The 18,096-nt window shown below is 35.3% G+C and overlaps 1 protein-coding gene across 2 annotated transcripts; it reads right to left on the bottom strand.

Moving 5' to 3' along the window:
- Positions 1-8,295: 8,295 nt before the first annotated feature.
- LOC139983413 (uncharacterized) lies at positions 8,296-17,098 on the bottom strand. Of its 2 annotated transcripts, none has more exons than XR_011798660.1 (4): positions 16,848-17,096; positions 14,215-14,403; positions 11,048-11,200; positions 8,296-10,010 (listed from the first exon to the last, which is right to left on the bottom strand). XR_011798660.1 is itself a non-coding variant. In XM_071996952.1 (4 exons), the coding sequence occupies exons 1-3, from the start codon at positions 16,852-16,854 to the stop codon at positions 11,084-11,086; spliced, it is 321 nt and encodes a 106-aa protein (XP_071853053.1). In that variant the 5' UTR covers positions 16,855-17,098; the 3' UTR covers positions 8,296-10,010; positions 11,048-11,083. The 2 variants fall into 2 exon arrangements, 1 of the variants encoding a protein (XP_071853053.1); XM_071996952.1 differs by having other exon boundaries at positions 14,215-14,411; positions 16,848-17,098.
- Positions 17,099-18,096: the final 998 nt, after the last annotated feature.

The raw sequence follows: 18,096 nt of genomic DNA, 5'->3' as shown, positions 1-18,096 counted from the left end.
TTGTTAAGCTTTCACAGGGTCACTGAGCAGGTTAAAATGGGAAATAGGAACAAAGTAAAAAGGGGAAAACTACAGTAAGGTGAACAGAAGAAGTTCATGGCGTCCTTCTTATCTTTTTTTTTATATTAATGATATTAGTCACGTATAATGAATATTTACGATTTACCCAAAATAGTCCCCCATATATACACAAATACATATATACATATATATATATATATATATATATATATATATATATATGTATATGTATATATATATATATATATATATATATATATATATATATATATATATATATATATAAGTATATATATATATATATGTATATATATATATATTTATATATATATATATATATATATATATATATATATATATATATATATATATATATATATATATAAGGAAAACATAATGCCTTTAAATCCAACATAATAATTAGAGTAGAATAGATTTAACTACACGTAAAAAGAGTGATTGAAATCACGTTAGTCTATCTTAGGCCCAAACTGCTCAAAGTGCTTGAACCCGGAAAGAAAAGCCATATCCCTATTGAGACCATGACAGTGTGAACGTACTTTAAGGATCAATCCGACTTCCTTCAAGTTTCTTTCATTATGGTCAGACAAATTACCCAGGATTATGGCAAATTAAGGCAGTCGATATTGTGTTGTGGAAGATTAAAATGTTCAGCCATTGAAAAACTGGTTTTGTTGAGTCTGATTGTGCTTTTGTGATTATTAATTTAACTATTAGTTATTACCATTTCGGCGAAATGACCAGGCTGGTTGGGCGAAATGACTAGGCTGGTTGGGCGAAATGGCAGTTGGGCGAAATGGTTGTTGAGCGAAGTGACCAGAAAGCAAGAAGGGAGCTGAATGTCAGGGTCCGTGATCACGTGATGACAGACCTTACACCCGGGTTTATCACATTTAATATCCCCCTTGGGCTGGGGAGTGTCGGTGGAGGGTTAACGACTCCTAACAAGGATAATACGTAGGCTGGGAGGTTGTCTTCTAGCAACTGCAGGGGGGTTAATAAAAATGTCACCCATATCGTTTTCCAAGTTCAACGTGTTCCTTTCATTTTTGACCAGCCTAATGAATGAATCGACCTGATCGCTGTGTGTAACGACAGATGGAATACGATGCTCTTTCACCTCTCAAGGCTGACTTTGAAGCAGTTTCTCCCTGGGAATTCTACAGACTTTATTAAGGGTTCTCTTCAATAATTTGTAGGTATAATTACAATCAAGAAAGTGACTTAATCACCATGGAGAAATCATAATGTTGCCTTTCTGGACACTCTGGTCACTCTTTCCAACGGTCTGTATATTCTAAACCCACTGACCGTCACACATATTTCGACTTTCATAGTTTCCACCCATTTCATATTAAAGAGTCTATTGCCTTTAGCCAAATGCTTCGCTGCAAACGCATCTGTACCATCCTAAAACTGTAGGTCACTATTGGAAGTCGTATTGATCATTGAACAACTTTCACACTGTCATGGTCTCAATGGGGAAATGGCTTTTCTCTCCGGGTTCAAGCACTTTGAGCAGTCTGGGCTTACGTTTGACTAACGTGATTTCAATCACTCTTTTTACACCTGACGAAGGACCAGAGTGTTCGAAAAAAAAATTAGCGTGTATTTATATCTATTCTATTCGAAATATGATGTTGAATTTTAAGGCATTACATGTTGTCCTTATCTTTTCTACTATCATTTCTATCCAACACATGGAACATTTCATCATGCGTATATATATATATATATATATACATATATATATATATATATATATATATATATATATATATTAATATATATATATATATATATTAATATATATATATAAATAAATAAATAAATAATAAATAAATATATATATATATATGTATATATATATATATATGTATGTATATATATATATATATAAATATATATATATATATATGTCTATATATATATATATATATATATATATATATATATATATATATATATATATATATATATATATATATATATATATACCGGCTTCGAACCTCTGGACATACAATCAGCGTCCATAGCCTAGTGGTTAGGGTATCCGCATATAAGGCAGGAGGCCCGGGTTCGAATCCCGGTGGAGGCTGACATTTTTTTTCACTGTTATGGATTTTCCAATGCATTACGATTCTCAATTATATATAATCATTTGCCTCTGTCGTTTACCGCCATTTCATTAACATAAAGTCTGTTCAAAGTATCTCTTTCGACATCCGGCTTTAGGAATCACAAATAATTTCGAGTTGGTTAACATCATGTTTGATCTCTAAACAGAACTAGTATTGTTCGATACAGGTGGCATACGCCTACAGTAGAATTCGCCTAAAGAAATGCTTGGCAGTGGAATGAAAAGTAAGGAATGAATAACAATGACGTCAAATTGTTGATAACTTAACCAGTGGTTTGTATGGTATACAAATTAGCATTGTGGTTTAGAATATATTTCTCAGAGAATTCATGCTTTCAATACTTAAAGCGTTACTCAGTGACTTAACGTACATGTAATGTCCTCGCACTCAATAAAAGCTGCCAATTGGTGAGAACGCTTACGTTGCGGATGTGTTATAGGAAAGTTATATACAGCCGTGGTACGTTATCGTTATCTCAAAACACGATTGTGAAAAGAAACGAGTCTAGTATGGTGTTAAAGACCAACTATGGAGACTTTTCGATGAACATAAAATCCCCCCATTTTGCATGTATGTAATCCTTAACTCTTTCCAATTACATTGCTGTAATTCACCTTACCAATTTCGAACGTTAACTACGTGAACAATGGGAAGAAAGGTCAGCTTTTTAGGAAACCTATTTCAGACATTCCTGAAACATTCCTAAGACACCAGGTGACCATGTGACGTCACCGTTGGTATAACGCACTCACAGCAATACTTTTAGTGTGTTAAGTTATATACTTGAGATGCCAAAAACATCAACGATATTACTCCTTTTTCCCCAAAATGCCACAATTGTGTGTTGTTGGAGGTTGACGTTATCCCTCAGCCAACAAAAGCATTAGCTTTTTTATCTTTCCGAGTAAAAAGAACCGACGTAAAACGCCGCAGACTCAGTGGATCAATTTTGTTAGATCCACGCGGAGAGATTTTTCAGCACCAGGAGTATCTCATGCCCATGAGTCCACATGCATGACCCTGCCTTTGTGTATGCTGCAAATGTCTCATACTGAGAAACTTATATACTTTCGACAGCTGTGGCGGACATAGCTAATGTGAAATTTACCCTTTCAAGTCTCCTCGCAAACACGCCCTGTGCGTTCTAACCTGTAACATTATATCACGCATCTGTAGACCGTGTATAGACCGTGCCTATGCACTCTAAAAACAACCTGGTAAAAATTCCATGGTTAACAATTTGCTAACATTATCCTGGTTATTGGCTACGTTAGTTAACATCAACCTGGTTACGCTCCCACCGTCCTTGCGTAAACTTGATCTTAACATAACCCTGGTGAAAATAGATTATTTGCATATTGCAATCCTCGCCTCTGATTGCTTGGTAGTCGCGACTCAAGAAGTTTGGTCTAGCAGCTTCCTACGACGACAATCGCAAGCAGGAGAAACATTCAAATACAACGAAGAAATGTGCGAATGACCATCTAATTATTGCAGGTGACGAAGTCAAATTCTTGCTATACCAATGGGGTATGAGTAACCCTAAATCAGTGTTTAAATGTAAAGGTGAAATACCGGGATCATGTCGATTTTGTTATTTCTGTGATACAGTCAGTACGCGCGATATTGACGTATAGGCTATAAACTAACGTTAGCCCTTACGTTGTTAGGCTAGGTCAGATTCATTCACTGATGTAGTAAATACACTGTACTGGCTATGAGATAGTATAGGCTTGTATTTGTATAGTAAGTACCTTCACTTCAGGACCTGGCCTAAGTCTGGACCTAAGTAAGTGTATTCCTACTGTGTGTAATACTCAAACCAAGATCTTCCCTAATCAACGGCCGCTTCTAGTGACTACTTCTACCAAATTCGTGTAATTGTGGTGTACGGTAACTTCTGAGGACACACCTAATCAAAGCCACACATTAAAAGTGAAATTATGCATAGACCGTTGTGCTCTTGGGTCAGTACACTTTAGTCTTAGACTAGTCTTAGGCTTGCCTTCGCTTTTAAGAGACTAGGCCTAGGCTATACTACTAGTGGTCTACATGTTCGGGAAATGGCTATTAGTGATTGCCGACAGTGTAGGAAGAGGTTGCTTAAAATTGCAAGTGATGAATTTATTGTAGTGGCCTAGATTAACCTCTGACTCTGAGTGTAAAACTTACCCAGGCTAGGCTATAAGCAGTTAAGCTTTATTTGTAAATTTAGCTTATATGCATTGATAATATGAAATTTAATTTAAAAGGTGATAATTTTGTACTATTCATTTTAAAAACCGAGAAACATGTGTATTGTTAATCTCAATATAGACTATACTTCAATGTAAATTAGGGGGGGGGGGGTACTTGTTTGTCAAACTTAAACAAAGCTGAAATAAATGGCTGAAATTAATTAGGCTAAGCCTACCCATGCAATAATATAGGTATAGCCTAGGCCCAGTCACAAATAAGTCTTAACCACATGAGAAATGTAAAAATGAAACACCACATAACTAGGTCACAGCTTTGCACTCCTAATGTTAAAAGCCTCACAATATAAAACAGAAATGAGTTTTATTAAATCTCATGTTGTTCTTGTTCTACAATTATGCTCCCCAGAGGTAGGTTTTGAAGCACTGTCAGTGAGGCAGATTATATTTCCATATTATGCACAGCAGATCATGAATTTGGTGTAAATCTCAATAAACTAAACTGCCCATAGCAGGGACTCCTTATAGCATTGATTTTCTTAACAAAGGGACACATTTACAGTAAGGCATATTATGGTTCCATATATATCACAGCAGATCATAAACTTGGTGTAAATCTCAACTTAACCGAACTGCCCATAACAGTTTTCCTTATGGCATTGATTTTCTGAACATTCCAAAAGGGACACATATACAGTTTTCATGGGAGAGAATGTTTGTATAGATACAAACTGGTAAGTATTTAAACATGGTACAAAACTCAAATAAAGACCGTTAATGTAATTGATTTTGTTTTACTTTGAAACTATTTTCTAACAAAGGTGACCGGCTTCTGTTATGTGCAGAAATAAATAACTCTTTTGCTGTTATGTGTTATTTTGTTTGGCAGAAATGGAAGATTTGTACCAAGAGGAGCTAACAGCCATGACAGAGTACAAGAAACACACAACCTTGAGCCTTCCATTACCGAAAAATCTGTAGGCTGCAGTTTACTTAGCCCTTTGATGGTAAGTGTTGTTCAATGTAATTGCAACTGAATACTGTTGAGTATTAATTAAGTAAAATATCTCTATACATAAGCTGAGCAACTACAACTCATACCATCAAGTCAAAAGTCCAACACAAAAGTGAGTTGCAAGGTGATTGATACCATGTATAAGTTATGCATGTAGAGGTCAATTGAGGTCACTGCGATCATTGCAATATATCACTATCTCGATCATACTTCCATACACTTCCCCCTATTAAAGTGTTAAAAGATATCGATTTATCTTTGCACAAGATTGATCTCTTACTATCTGCAAATTGTGGAAGCATAACTTGAAGCCACCGTGAAGTCATCAATTTTATATTAAATGAATTTTCTTGTGATAGTGAAATTCAGTTAAATTAAAGTGCATGTATCCTAGAAATTTCAAAACAGAAAGGCCAAATCAGGACTGTACAACATATAATTGTACACTATTCTAAGCATGTCCTACATTCTGCATAGCAGATGGCAAGTCTCTGATTTCTAGTTTTATTTCTCCATGGTAAAAACAAAAAGTGTGACCATGGCCTTCAGTAAGTGTCAGTCCTTTTTAAAATTATTGTCATAGAGCAGTGAGATACCTTGGCTATCTTGGAAAGCGCGGGGGGGGGGGGGCGGGGGAGGGGAAGATTGGGAGAAGATGTAAACTTTCAGTGAATGTTATTTTATGATATCAAATTTAAACAATTTCACAAATCTTTTGTTGCAGATGAACTTGGCATTTTCTCTTGTGACTCTGTTGTTTTGGGGAATTTCAACATCAAGGGTGCAAGGGTGCATCATTGCAATCATTCATACATGTAAAACAAGTAAGTTTTATTTTTAGACTTATGATTAATCTACATGGAATTGTGCTAGCTGATAGCCCACTGATTATAGGTACAGTGGAACCATTTAATATCTGTTTGCTTGATAGAGAGCTTTCAGTGCTCCTACCTTCATCTACCATAAAATGACAACAAAAGCAATGTTGAACCAGTATCACACCCTTTGGTTTGACTATAGGCTAAGTGCTGTAAATGACACTATTGACTCATTTTGCTCCAAGCGACTATCGTGTAATGCACATTTACACATTTGACTTTCGCCTATTATGCAATCGGTATGTCAAGTTCACGAACACCGGCTGTGTGAACTTAAATCTCTATTTTCTTGTTTGTCGAAAAGAGATCTGAGGAAACGACCGTGAAGAATCTTTAATTGGCTGCCAACACAGTTTGTTACTGCACTTGCTATAAAAGACAGGCTAATGCAATTTATTCTTTTTCTACTACTGAAACTGATAAAAAGTAAGGTTTTCAAAAAGTTTGGCAAAAACTAGTAGACTGAAGAAAGCGATTAATCTTCTTTTTCGTTCTAGTTCGTTAAAACACCATTTAATACTTTCATTGTTTCTTTCCTTTCCCAGATTGGTACACACTGGAAGAGGTGAAAAATGAGAAATTGAGAGAGGCTACCAATTAACACAGCTTTGCAGTAGTAGAAGGATGTCTTTGGCTTGGATGATCAAGAATGTGATAGTAGCTGTTTTTATGAGAAACAATTTGATGTTTTGCATTTCAATTCATCTCTTTGTCCACAATTGATAATACCTGTCGGTACGAGTTCAATGAAACTTGCATAGAGATGGCCTGCGATGAAGAGACATGTGGAAGTGCTCAGGAATGTTATGTCAAAAGTTATTTAGGGGTCGGTTTAGTTAATTGTTTGGAAACGCTTCTTCCTGAGTCCACGGATGGACATGTGGATGTATGCAAAACGTGATCATAATTATGGTCATTCGGGGTAGGAGTGTCAGAAATTTCATGTTCAAGGACACTTTGGTCTATTCTTTAACTACTTAACTGTTAGCTCAAAATCTTTTCATATTAATCTTTCTTGTGATTAATAAGCTTAACTTACCACTTTCTATTGGAGTTAACATAATTTGCACAAGTATGTGAGGTCCAAGGATGAGTTTATGACTTAAACATTAATGGTATCGTTGGAAGCCTAATCATTGTCTTGCAGATGTTCGGTTTGCCTGTGCAAAGTGGTCAAGCATGTGTAAATAGTCATGTTAGGGTTTCATCGCATTTATCCATGTCATTTATCGTATTCCAGTATTGTGAGTTCGTAGTACATGTGTTATATGTCCGTTATGTTTGTTCCTGCATCTGCATGGTCCAATGAGTGGAATAAAACGGAACTATATAACGATCGGACATTTTATTTCGTTAGTAAAAGTCTTGTGATTGTGAGATGTTACTGGTCAAGGCCTGTTACAACTAGACCTAACTCTATGGCATTACACAAAGTCACGATAGTATTTTGCCCAGGATTGAACGAGAAACGTGGATTTGGATATTCACTGCAAAATTTGATTTATTGACAGGATATTTTTTCTGTGTTTGTTAGTTTGGATATTACAACGAGTAAGTATGTTCAGCTGAAGCTTAGTCATGTATATGCTAACCTGGTCGATTCGGGCCAGCGTCTTCTCGTAGTTGTTCGATTATGTTTAGTTTTTTGGGGGGTAATTCGTTGACAGTAACGTCAACCATTTTCCCGTCACATATCACGCATGAGGCATCTATTAGGTCTATTCTTCTGTTCAGTTTATATATATATATATATATATATATATATATATATATATATATATATATATACATATATATATATATATATACATATATATATATATATATATATATATATATATATATATATAATTAGTATTTTTTTAAATAGTAGTTTTTTCCCCGTTTTGCGCTTCCTTCGTTTTTCAACTCCCTCAATGAATTCACAGAAAACGCTGTAATGGCAAACAATTAAACAATTTCAAAAGCAACTATACGTCACACATAAAACACAAAACACGAAATCAGATAAAATACCAATAAAATAACAAACTCGAATCTGAAATCTTCTCTCCATTATCATGAAAACAAAAAATACACAGCACGGTTTAAAAAGGTAAGGGAAAAACATTTGATTATCAGCATTGTATACAAAAAGAAGTATTCTTTTGTGTACGATAAATTTACACCTAATGGAAAATTTCTGCCTGAACTTTATTGAGAAGTTCACTGGAATTAGTATTCATTCTCTGGAATATCATGATTTAGTGAACATTAATTAAGTCATCTTGGAAAGTGTTCATTGATAAAGTTAGTTACATCATTTTTAATCCTGTAAATAGTTTAAACAATGTTCTATTTTCTGGCTGGGTTCTCGAAAGTTATCTATCTACGATCCTTTACTCAAGTCATCGTGTCATCCATATAATATACATTTTAACTGAAGTGTTCGGAAACAACTAATCCTTACAAGAGAAATGCAGTATTCCTTTTAATTATTGCTGTTCTATGACGTTCCTGTTCGATGGTTTCAGTATTGTCTGTTCTACATAAACATTCACACAGGCAGATATTAACATTAATATATATCAATGGTAAGAAAATAAAGGGTCTCCCATCATAACTTTTCGTTAACAAAAATATGTATTTCAAAAGATATATTCTGGACTATGACTAAGACGGGTATTGGCTTCCTTGATTTAACTTGCCTTATTTTTTCTATTTAGCTGATGTTGACATGAAAATAAGTTAAAGTCTTACTTCCATTATTTTTCTTTTCCTTCAAGTAAAAATGTTTTTTTTTTTTTTTTTATATTGATTTCGTTATATGAACAACAAAGAGCAAAAAAAAAAAAAAAAAAAATCCACTCATATAGTATTCAGAAAACGCTGTAATGATAAAAAGTTAGAGAAATACAAAGGCAACTACATCATACAGTAAAAAGGGAGATTCAATACTAAATAAACTTGAAATAAACTTAAACTAGTATAGACCAAGTCATTTTGAACACTATTTCCAGACCGACCACACGACACTTCGGTACATAATCACGGTACAAAGGGCATTCGATGTCTTCAGTCATATACACATTATTAGAATGGTGTGCGTCTGTTTATTTCTCAAGTTGTGAATATGAAATGATAGCAGTTTAAAGGGCAATTTCTTAAGATATACTGTACTAATAGGGAAGTCGTTAGAATGAAGTCCATGGTTTCATATAGATTTGTTTGGGATTCTGGAAAACATCGTGTTCAAAAATATATAGATTACGTTTTACTCTGCAGGGGCCCATGTGTATAAAGTCGATCAAAAGAGTTAAGACCGATTACTATATCATCTAAGGACACTCAGTTATAATGGTAAAAGAAATGATTGCACCAAACAATAGAAATATCGATATTTCAAAAGATCATCAAAAGATAACCTGGTTTACATTCAGTCTAGCTATTGTAAATCAACACAAATATTTTGAAATTTACTTTCTTTATTTGGTTTGCTTGAAACAAATTTTAACGTCTGAGTAGTATAGTTAAAAAAGAGCGAATAATGAGATATTCTTTGTCTTTCCGTACGTCTCTATCAATTGTAGTCGAATTAGGAGACGGCGGCGGCAGTGGTGGATATACTTATTATAATGATTATCACGTAAACAGTACCCACACCAATACCGATACCAAGGGAGATCTTCGACCACAATTTAGCACTTGCAGAGGCTTGCTCGGCACCTTGTATGTCACCACTAATGAAAAGGCTTTTCACCTTGATAGGAAATAAACATGGAAAGATATAAATATAAATTTTATCACTTGAAAAAAAAGACTGTTAAAACTTTTCTGTCACTGATATGTGATATACATGCGTATGCCTATACCCACACGTACTGTTATATAACTGCTTCATGTCATTAATATCACACAGGGCTGTGGTCACAACTTACATGTCAACATGTAACTTCTCCCCTACCCAAGACTTTTCTGTAAATGCCTTACATATATAACACTCACAAGCAAAATCGTATAAACACATGGGTTAAAACGATGAAGATGATAACATCATTTTGAAAAATTAAAATTCATGTAAAAATATAATAATTCAAGTCCATGACTCTCCCAAAATATGGGACAATTATTTCTCTACAGAACGAAGGTAGGCTATGCTCCTGCATAGACCAACCTTTCCCGCCCACTACCCCCACCCATACCCCTCGCCTTACTCACTCTTCCCTTAAAAATGCTCAACCATTGACTATGTGCACTACTTTCACAATACCAACAAATATTAGACTGGGTTTTGGGGTCCAATTTTCAGGTTCCTTTTTCCAAAATTGAAATGATAACACCATATTATTCGCCGGCAAATGAATATATTCGGAGATCATATGGGATTTTAATACTATTGAACTGGTAATAAAGAGTTATGCAAATTTAACAAGAGACTGCTGTAAAATTCTCCAATATGCCTGCTGAGTCAAATTTGAATTTGCTACTCAAGGTTTACACAAGTTTTTTTGTTTTTGGTGGGGGATGGGAAGTAGTTGGGACATGGGTTTGGTACGGTGAAAGATGAGAAGGTCTGACCTTTTAAGACATTTTCATGTTAAAGATGACAACTACAGATGTTTCAGTGATACCTCCAGAGGGTGACAGGAAAACGTTTCAGTATGGGTGATTATTTTTATCTTTATTGCAACAATGAAGATACTTAATATTAGAAACCAAGCATAGGGTTATAAATCTGATCTTTCTGTACTAGCCAGAAATATGCTGGAATGGCAATGACCCTCATGAAATACTTACTTTAGCTGCAAATACAATAGCCACGATACCAGTAGGTCAGAAACAGAAGAGTGCGACCAGAATTGCAAATACCAAGTAGTCATTAGGTTGTACGTGGGTTGTACGAACAATTGTGACAGGAGCAGGCTGTGTGGCGACAGCGAAAGTGTTGACCTATATACGGGAAATATAGCAAGATGAGCAACTTTACATAGCAAACTTTACATGTAACAAAATCACATCGGGTTACTATCGGCAATTGGTATATCACAACAGTATTATGTCTGTAACAGTGTTATGATGTCATAAATAACCAATCTTGAGTAATATTAGTATGATCTCAAGCACACACTCCCCCACATTCCAGCTCGCCTTAAACAACACCAGGGCCACATTCCTCCATGTTCAAATCCTGTACCCGCCCGTGTTCTGCTATTGTGGAGTAAGAAAATGCAAATCAAACGGAGCTTCATTTATAACCTTAGTCAATTCAATTCAATTTTTCAATTCATAAGACTTTATTTCAATCTCTCGCATTAAAGTATGCAATTTTGACAATAGACGTGGGTAAATGTTCAAGAGAACAAGAATTTGAGGAGTGCCAACAAGAAGCTCTGCAGAGCTTGTTTACGTTGACACCCCTTTACAAATAAAACATAGAAAGAAAGCTTAAGTATACTGAGAAAACAGAACAAAGATGGCAAAGAAAGGAAAATTCAAAATCAATGATAGTTTGATATAAGATACTCTTTAAGACGTTTTTTGAAGGTGTTCAAAGTTTTACAACCAGTAATAGTAGTAGGGAGGGAATTCCAAAGTTTTACGCCAACATAACGAATACCAAATTGTGCAGACCTAAGTCTTAAGTAAGGAATAGTCAATTGATTTGGCGCACGGTTAGGATAAGGATCGTTACGTAACTGGAAATAGTTGCGAAAAGTCGACGGAGCATTATTATGTAATCAATTGAAAATAAAAATACCAGCATAGTAACGATTTATATCGTAGATACTTAGAGCGTTAAGAGTAGTAAACAATGGTGCTGTATGCTGGAGGTAATCCGCATTACAAATATAACGAATGGCTCTCTTTTGAAGTAAATAAAGGGGTTAAATTCTAGAGGCATGGGTACTGCCCCAAATAACATTACAATATGTAAGATGGGGAAGTATGAGTGTATTATACAAAGTGACCAATGTACTTCTGGGAAGGATTTGGCGAAATCTATTACGAACTCCAGCGCCTTTAGACACTTTCATACAAATAATCTGAATATGATTATTCCAAGAAAGATGATTATCTATATAAACGCCAAAAAATTTAGTAGTATTAGACAGTATAACATCACCACCGCAAAGTCTGATACTATTTATGTTAGGATTTAAGTGCTTTGAATGTGTTCTAAACACAATATAGGTAGTTTTCTTAACATTTAGTGACAATTTATTTGCACAAAACCAATTAGGAATATATGTTAACGCATTCTGTATAGTATCCAATAGAAACTGGAAACTGGAAAAGAACAGGTTGGTTAGAGATTATATGAAATGTGTTGCTGGCTTTATAGAGGTCATTAACATAAATTATAAACAACAATGGACCAAGTATGGACCCTTGAGGAACACCACACTTAATTGGCTTAGAAACAGAATTTATATTATTGATAACAACAAACTGGTGACGATCAGCAAGATAGCTTTTGAACCACTGAAGCACAGTTCCCCGGATTCCATAATGACTAAGTTTGTCAAGTAAAATGTTATGGTCAAGAGTATCAAACGCCTTCGACAGATCCAGAAATATACCAGAAGCATACTGATTATTTTCGAAAGCTTCCATAACTTTACAAGTAAAATGTAAAATAGCATGTGTAGTTGAACGGCCAGGAATGAAACCAAATTGGTAGTTATACAGTAAATTATGCTTAGCAATAAAGTTATAGAACCGTGAGAACATTATTTTTTTGATTACCTTGGAGAAACATGGGAGAACTGAAATGGGTCTTTTATTATTAACGGATTCCTTTTCACCGGCCTTAAAGACAGGAGCAACTCGAGCTATTTTTAAAGATGTGGGAACAACACCAAGCTCAAAAGAGAGATTACAAAGATATGTGAGTGGAATACATAATGAATGGGCAACATGTTTTACAATAATAGCAGAAACACCATCAAAACCAGCAGCGGATGGCTTGAGTGATAGAAGTACTTTAAGGACCTCATCTCTTGTTTCAGGAATAATGAAGAAAGAGTCAATGACTGGTGCTTGCAGGTACATGTTGTAGTGAGAATTAACATTAAGAATCTTATGTTGAGTGGCTGGACCAATAGTAGTAAAATAATCATTGAAAATGTTTCAATATCCAATGGATTAGAAAAACTGAGCCCCTGATAATTAATCTGTTCAGGAGTGCGATTAGCTTGTCGACCATGTGAAAGGGTATTTATTGACCGCCACATACTTTTCGCATCCTGGCTGTTATTATTAAACATATTGGTGTAGTAAGACTTTTTGGCCAGCCTGATAACAGACGTAAGACGATTACGAAAACGTTTGTAATCGTTCAAGTTGTTTGCAGTACGACTACGGAGATATTTTTTATATAGACGATTCTTTGTACGGCAAGAATTAAGGATGGCAGGAGTCATCCAGTCATTCTTGTCACTAATACCCTTCTTTGTACTAGCAACATATGGAAGACAGTTGTTTAAATGCTTACTAAATATTTTATTAAACTGATCAAATGCAACGTTAGTGAGCCTAGGACTATAATAACGCAAACTATAGAACATTACATAGGTTGCAATCACGTTGTTGTTGTTAGTAAAGGAGTGCCAAACTTTCAATGATTGTGGAAAACTGTATTGAGATGTCAGGTATGTGTAGGAATGTCTACATAAATATCAGCATTTAATAGTTACGAATGCTTGAAAATTTGATACAGAATTTTGAAAGACTCTATTAAAACAAGTCTTGAGGTCGGCAGCGTAATTATAAAGATGTGGAAATAATACGTTTGTATAGTAAATCATATGAGTTGGCATATTGCGATATGGATTGAAAATATTCTGTGATCGTGTTTGAAAATATTTCTTAAATCAAACGTTTTGAACAACTGCCTCTGAATATTCCATTGCTTGTAGCGCTGCCTACATTTTTTTCAAAGCTAATATCAGTCATATACGTACAATTGTAACATGTTGTTGCTGTTGTTGAGGCGGATAACCTTGTTGAGGCGGGTAACCTTGTTGAGACGGGTAACCTTTTTGAGGCGGGTCACCTTGTTGAGGCGGATAACCTTGTTTAAGCGGGTAACCTGGTTGAGGTTGATCGCCTGGTTGAGGCGGAATTCCCGACTTGTTATCATTTGGAGGAGGCTGTTGATCTGAAAATAACAAAGTTGAGTGGTAACGTTGTTTCAGTGCATTTGTTAACTGAACTGTCTAAGACATCTTTTCCTCTTGTATTGGAAATACATAAAAAATATGACAACTGCTTTACCATGTTCCAAAGTTCATCTTTGCAGCAAGTGCATCCGAGCAGACAACTACTATTGGTGTTTGACAAATATTTGAAGCTAAACGCTTTTCATCAGACTTGGATGATACTGATTACGTTCACTCACTCATGACGTCACTTTGTTTCTGGTTTTGATATTTTGTTCGCATTTAATTCAGAAGTCCCTCTCAGGATCAGTTACATGCCAGGGAAAATATGAGATAAATAATAATGATGAATATCTTTTTCAGTTTATAATTGAACAATAAAAACGGGTTAAATTGATTCAATTGTCCCGGGGCCCGACCTTGCTATCCACGCCCCTGCTTAAACTTTGCCCATGTAATCTTAGGGAGTCCAACATGTTAACATGTATACACATCTAATAGAGGATATATAAATGCGATCTCTAGTGAATCTGCAGTGCAATGTGGCAAATGGTTATGATATACAACCGTCTAATTCGACCATGATTAATAGATGTTTCATTGGCTACATGGATTTTGTATATCTAAGCATTCCTACGAACCCCCCTTCTATGCTCTTCTATGTTCTTCTATGCCAGCACATAATCCTTTCAACAGTACCTCAATTTATTCAATTATCTGTAATAATTGCTATGTTTGGTTGTTTAACCCCACAAACCTCAGTGCACCACTTTACACGGTTAAACCCTACATTAACGGTACGTTTTTGGTGAAAAAGTCCGTCATTGTACACGACAGAAATTATATTGAAAAAAAAAACAATTGGAGACATATATGGCAATTCCGTAATAAAGTGGTTAATTGAACAAAAGAAACAATTAACTGATTCCGCTCATATGTATCTTTGGTGATTCAGCCTAAAAATGTTTCAGTCCTCGACGTTTATCTCCTTTCTAAGCAGTTCAGAAACGTCACAGGTTATTGAAGTCTGGCCTGTTCATTGAATCTTAGCTAATTACACAGAAAAGTATTTTAGCGAGATTTCCGTTTACAGCTGTAACTTTACCCTAATTGTTTCATATTCACAACGTTTGAACATAAACATTGCTGTAATTTATAAATATAAATAAACGCACAGTACTGCGACAGTCAATGTAGTGCACTGTACTGTTAGTTTTATTCTAATAATCCTTCATTAGCAAACTAATGAGCCATCCCTACATTAAGAATAAGTGAGAAGAGTGGGCTATTCATTTACAATCTTACGGAACGACTTTTCAGTGTAAAATCAATTAATAAAACATGCAAAGCCAAGTTACTATCGTCATGACTGTTACAACAGGAGTTTTTGAAAGTTACTCTCAAATTTTACACACGAAAAGTGCCCCAACAAGTTGCGACCGTTTTTATTTCTCGGACAAACGCGAACCTTGCCGGCATATGCTTCTTCCACAAACTGTTAGTCTAAAATATCAAACACATTTAGTAACCAAATGCGGGAGTAGCATGTAAATGCAACGTCTCAATGAACATTGCACACATACTGTCATTATCAAGTTGACTGTTTTGAACTAGGATGACGTGCTGTCACTACAACGGTTGTGAATTTATGCAATATTAATCAACGTATCCATATTATAATTATATATTTACTTCTAAGGTGGGTAATTGACGTCAACTGTTGGAACAAAACAGTCAGTTGTGGAGGCAGAAGATATGTTATGTGTCTAGACTATAAATAATGCTAGAATTGTATCCCTGAACTAATTGGCCAGATAACAAGGGCGTCTGTGGTGTGCCACTATGAAATTAAAACTGTTTCAAACGATTTCATTTTCGGTGTATTATCAAATACAATTACACAGTAGTTAAGCCATACCCACACATACACTGTAGTTAAACCATAAATGCATATATACTAGTTAAACCTGTGCACATACAAATACACTGAAGTTACGCCACACCTGATACAACATACAAACACAGAACAATTCAAGTAAAAGCAATAATGTTACCTTTCCCCTTGTACATTAAAGTGTGACATCACTGCTTGATACACATGGTCTGCAGGCTAGCCATGTGCATTACGATTTACATTTTTAAATATTCATTATAGTCATCGTCATCGTCACCGTTATCGTCATCGTCATCGTAGACGTCATCGACATGATCGTTGTCATAGTCATCTGTTATCGACATTGTAATCTTGTGCGCCATTGTGTGTAATATACCATATGTAAATATTATGTGGCATGAATTATGTATCATACGTATGTAAGTAAACTTGGTTTCTTCAGCTATTATAAAAAAGAATTGCGATATTATATTCATAAAGGAGTTCAAATTTACTAATTTTAACAAATTATTCACTGTCTCTTTTTCATTTACAAACTTACCAGTCATAATGAATAATGTCTTCCACTAAGTAAAACCTGTCAGTTGGTGAGAACGCTTACGTTGCGAATGTGTTATTGGTATGCTATATACAGCCGTGGTACGTTATCATTATCTAAAAATACGATTGAAAAGAAACTGCAGTGGTAATATAATTGTCCAGTCTGGTGTTAATATCCACTTTTCAAACTGACTATTCAGTTTCAAGAAACGTTTTTTAACTGCCTTAGTATTAATAAAGTTCAGAATGAATAAAGTATGTTTGGCTCAGTAGTTTTGTTAAGCATTTGCCGGATCACTGAGCAGGTTAAAATGGAAAAAGAAGAACAACGTAAAAGGGGAAATATATAGTAAGTTGACAAAAAAGGTTCATGGCGTTCTTCTGGCATTCTTCTTATCTTTTTCATATTAATCATATTAGTCACGTATGATGAATATTTAAATGACGATTTACCCATAATACTAACCCCCCATATATACACACACACATGTATATATATATATATATATATATATATATATATATATATATATATATATATATAGATCCGGCTTTAGGAATCACAAATGATTTCGAGTTAGTTGGCCTTATGTTTGATCTCTGGAGCAAGGCAAATAAGTCACCAAAACAGAACTAGTATTGTTCAATACAGGTGACAAGCGCCTACAGTGGAATGACGACCGTCCTTACCGGTTTCGAACTTCTAGACATACACTCAGCGTCCATAGCATAGTGGTTAGGGTGCCCGCGAACAGAGCGGGAGGCCCGGGTTCGAATCCCGGTGGAGTCTGGAAGTTTTTTCACTGTCCTGGATTTTCCAACTCATTACGGTTTTCAATCATATTTATTCATTTGCTTTTGTTGTTTACCTCCATTTCATTAACATAACGTATGTTCAAAGTATCTCTTTCGAGATCCGGCTTTAAGAATCACAATTGATTTCGAGTTGGTTAGCATCATGTTTGATCTCTAGAGTAAGGCAAAATATGTCACCAAAGACAGAACTAGTATTTTTCGATACAGGTGAAAAACGCCTACAGTGGAATTAAGACTTTCCTTACCGGGTACGAAGCTCTTGACAAACAATCGTGCCCATAGCCTAGTGGTTAGGGTGTCAGCGTACAGAGCGGAAGGCCTGGGTTCAAATCCCGGTGGAGGGTGGAATTTTTTTCATTGTTCTTGATTTCCCAACTCTTAGATTTTCGATAGATAGATAGATAGATAGATAGATAGACAGACAGACGGACGGA

This window comes from Apostichopus japonicus, chromosome 16 (assembly GCF_037975245.1).
Source record: "Apostichopus japonicus isolate 1M-3 chromosome 16, ASM3797524v1, whole genome shotgun sequence".
Classification (NCBI taxonomy): Eukaryota; Metazoa; Echinodermata; class Holothuroidea; order Aspidochirotida; family Stichopodidae; genus Apostichopus; species Apostichopus japonicus.
The sequence above is the reverse complement of the archived record's forward strand: the minus strand, read 5'-3'. Positions and strand labels throughout refer to the sequence as shown.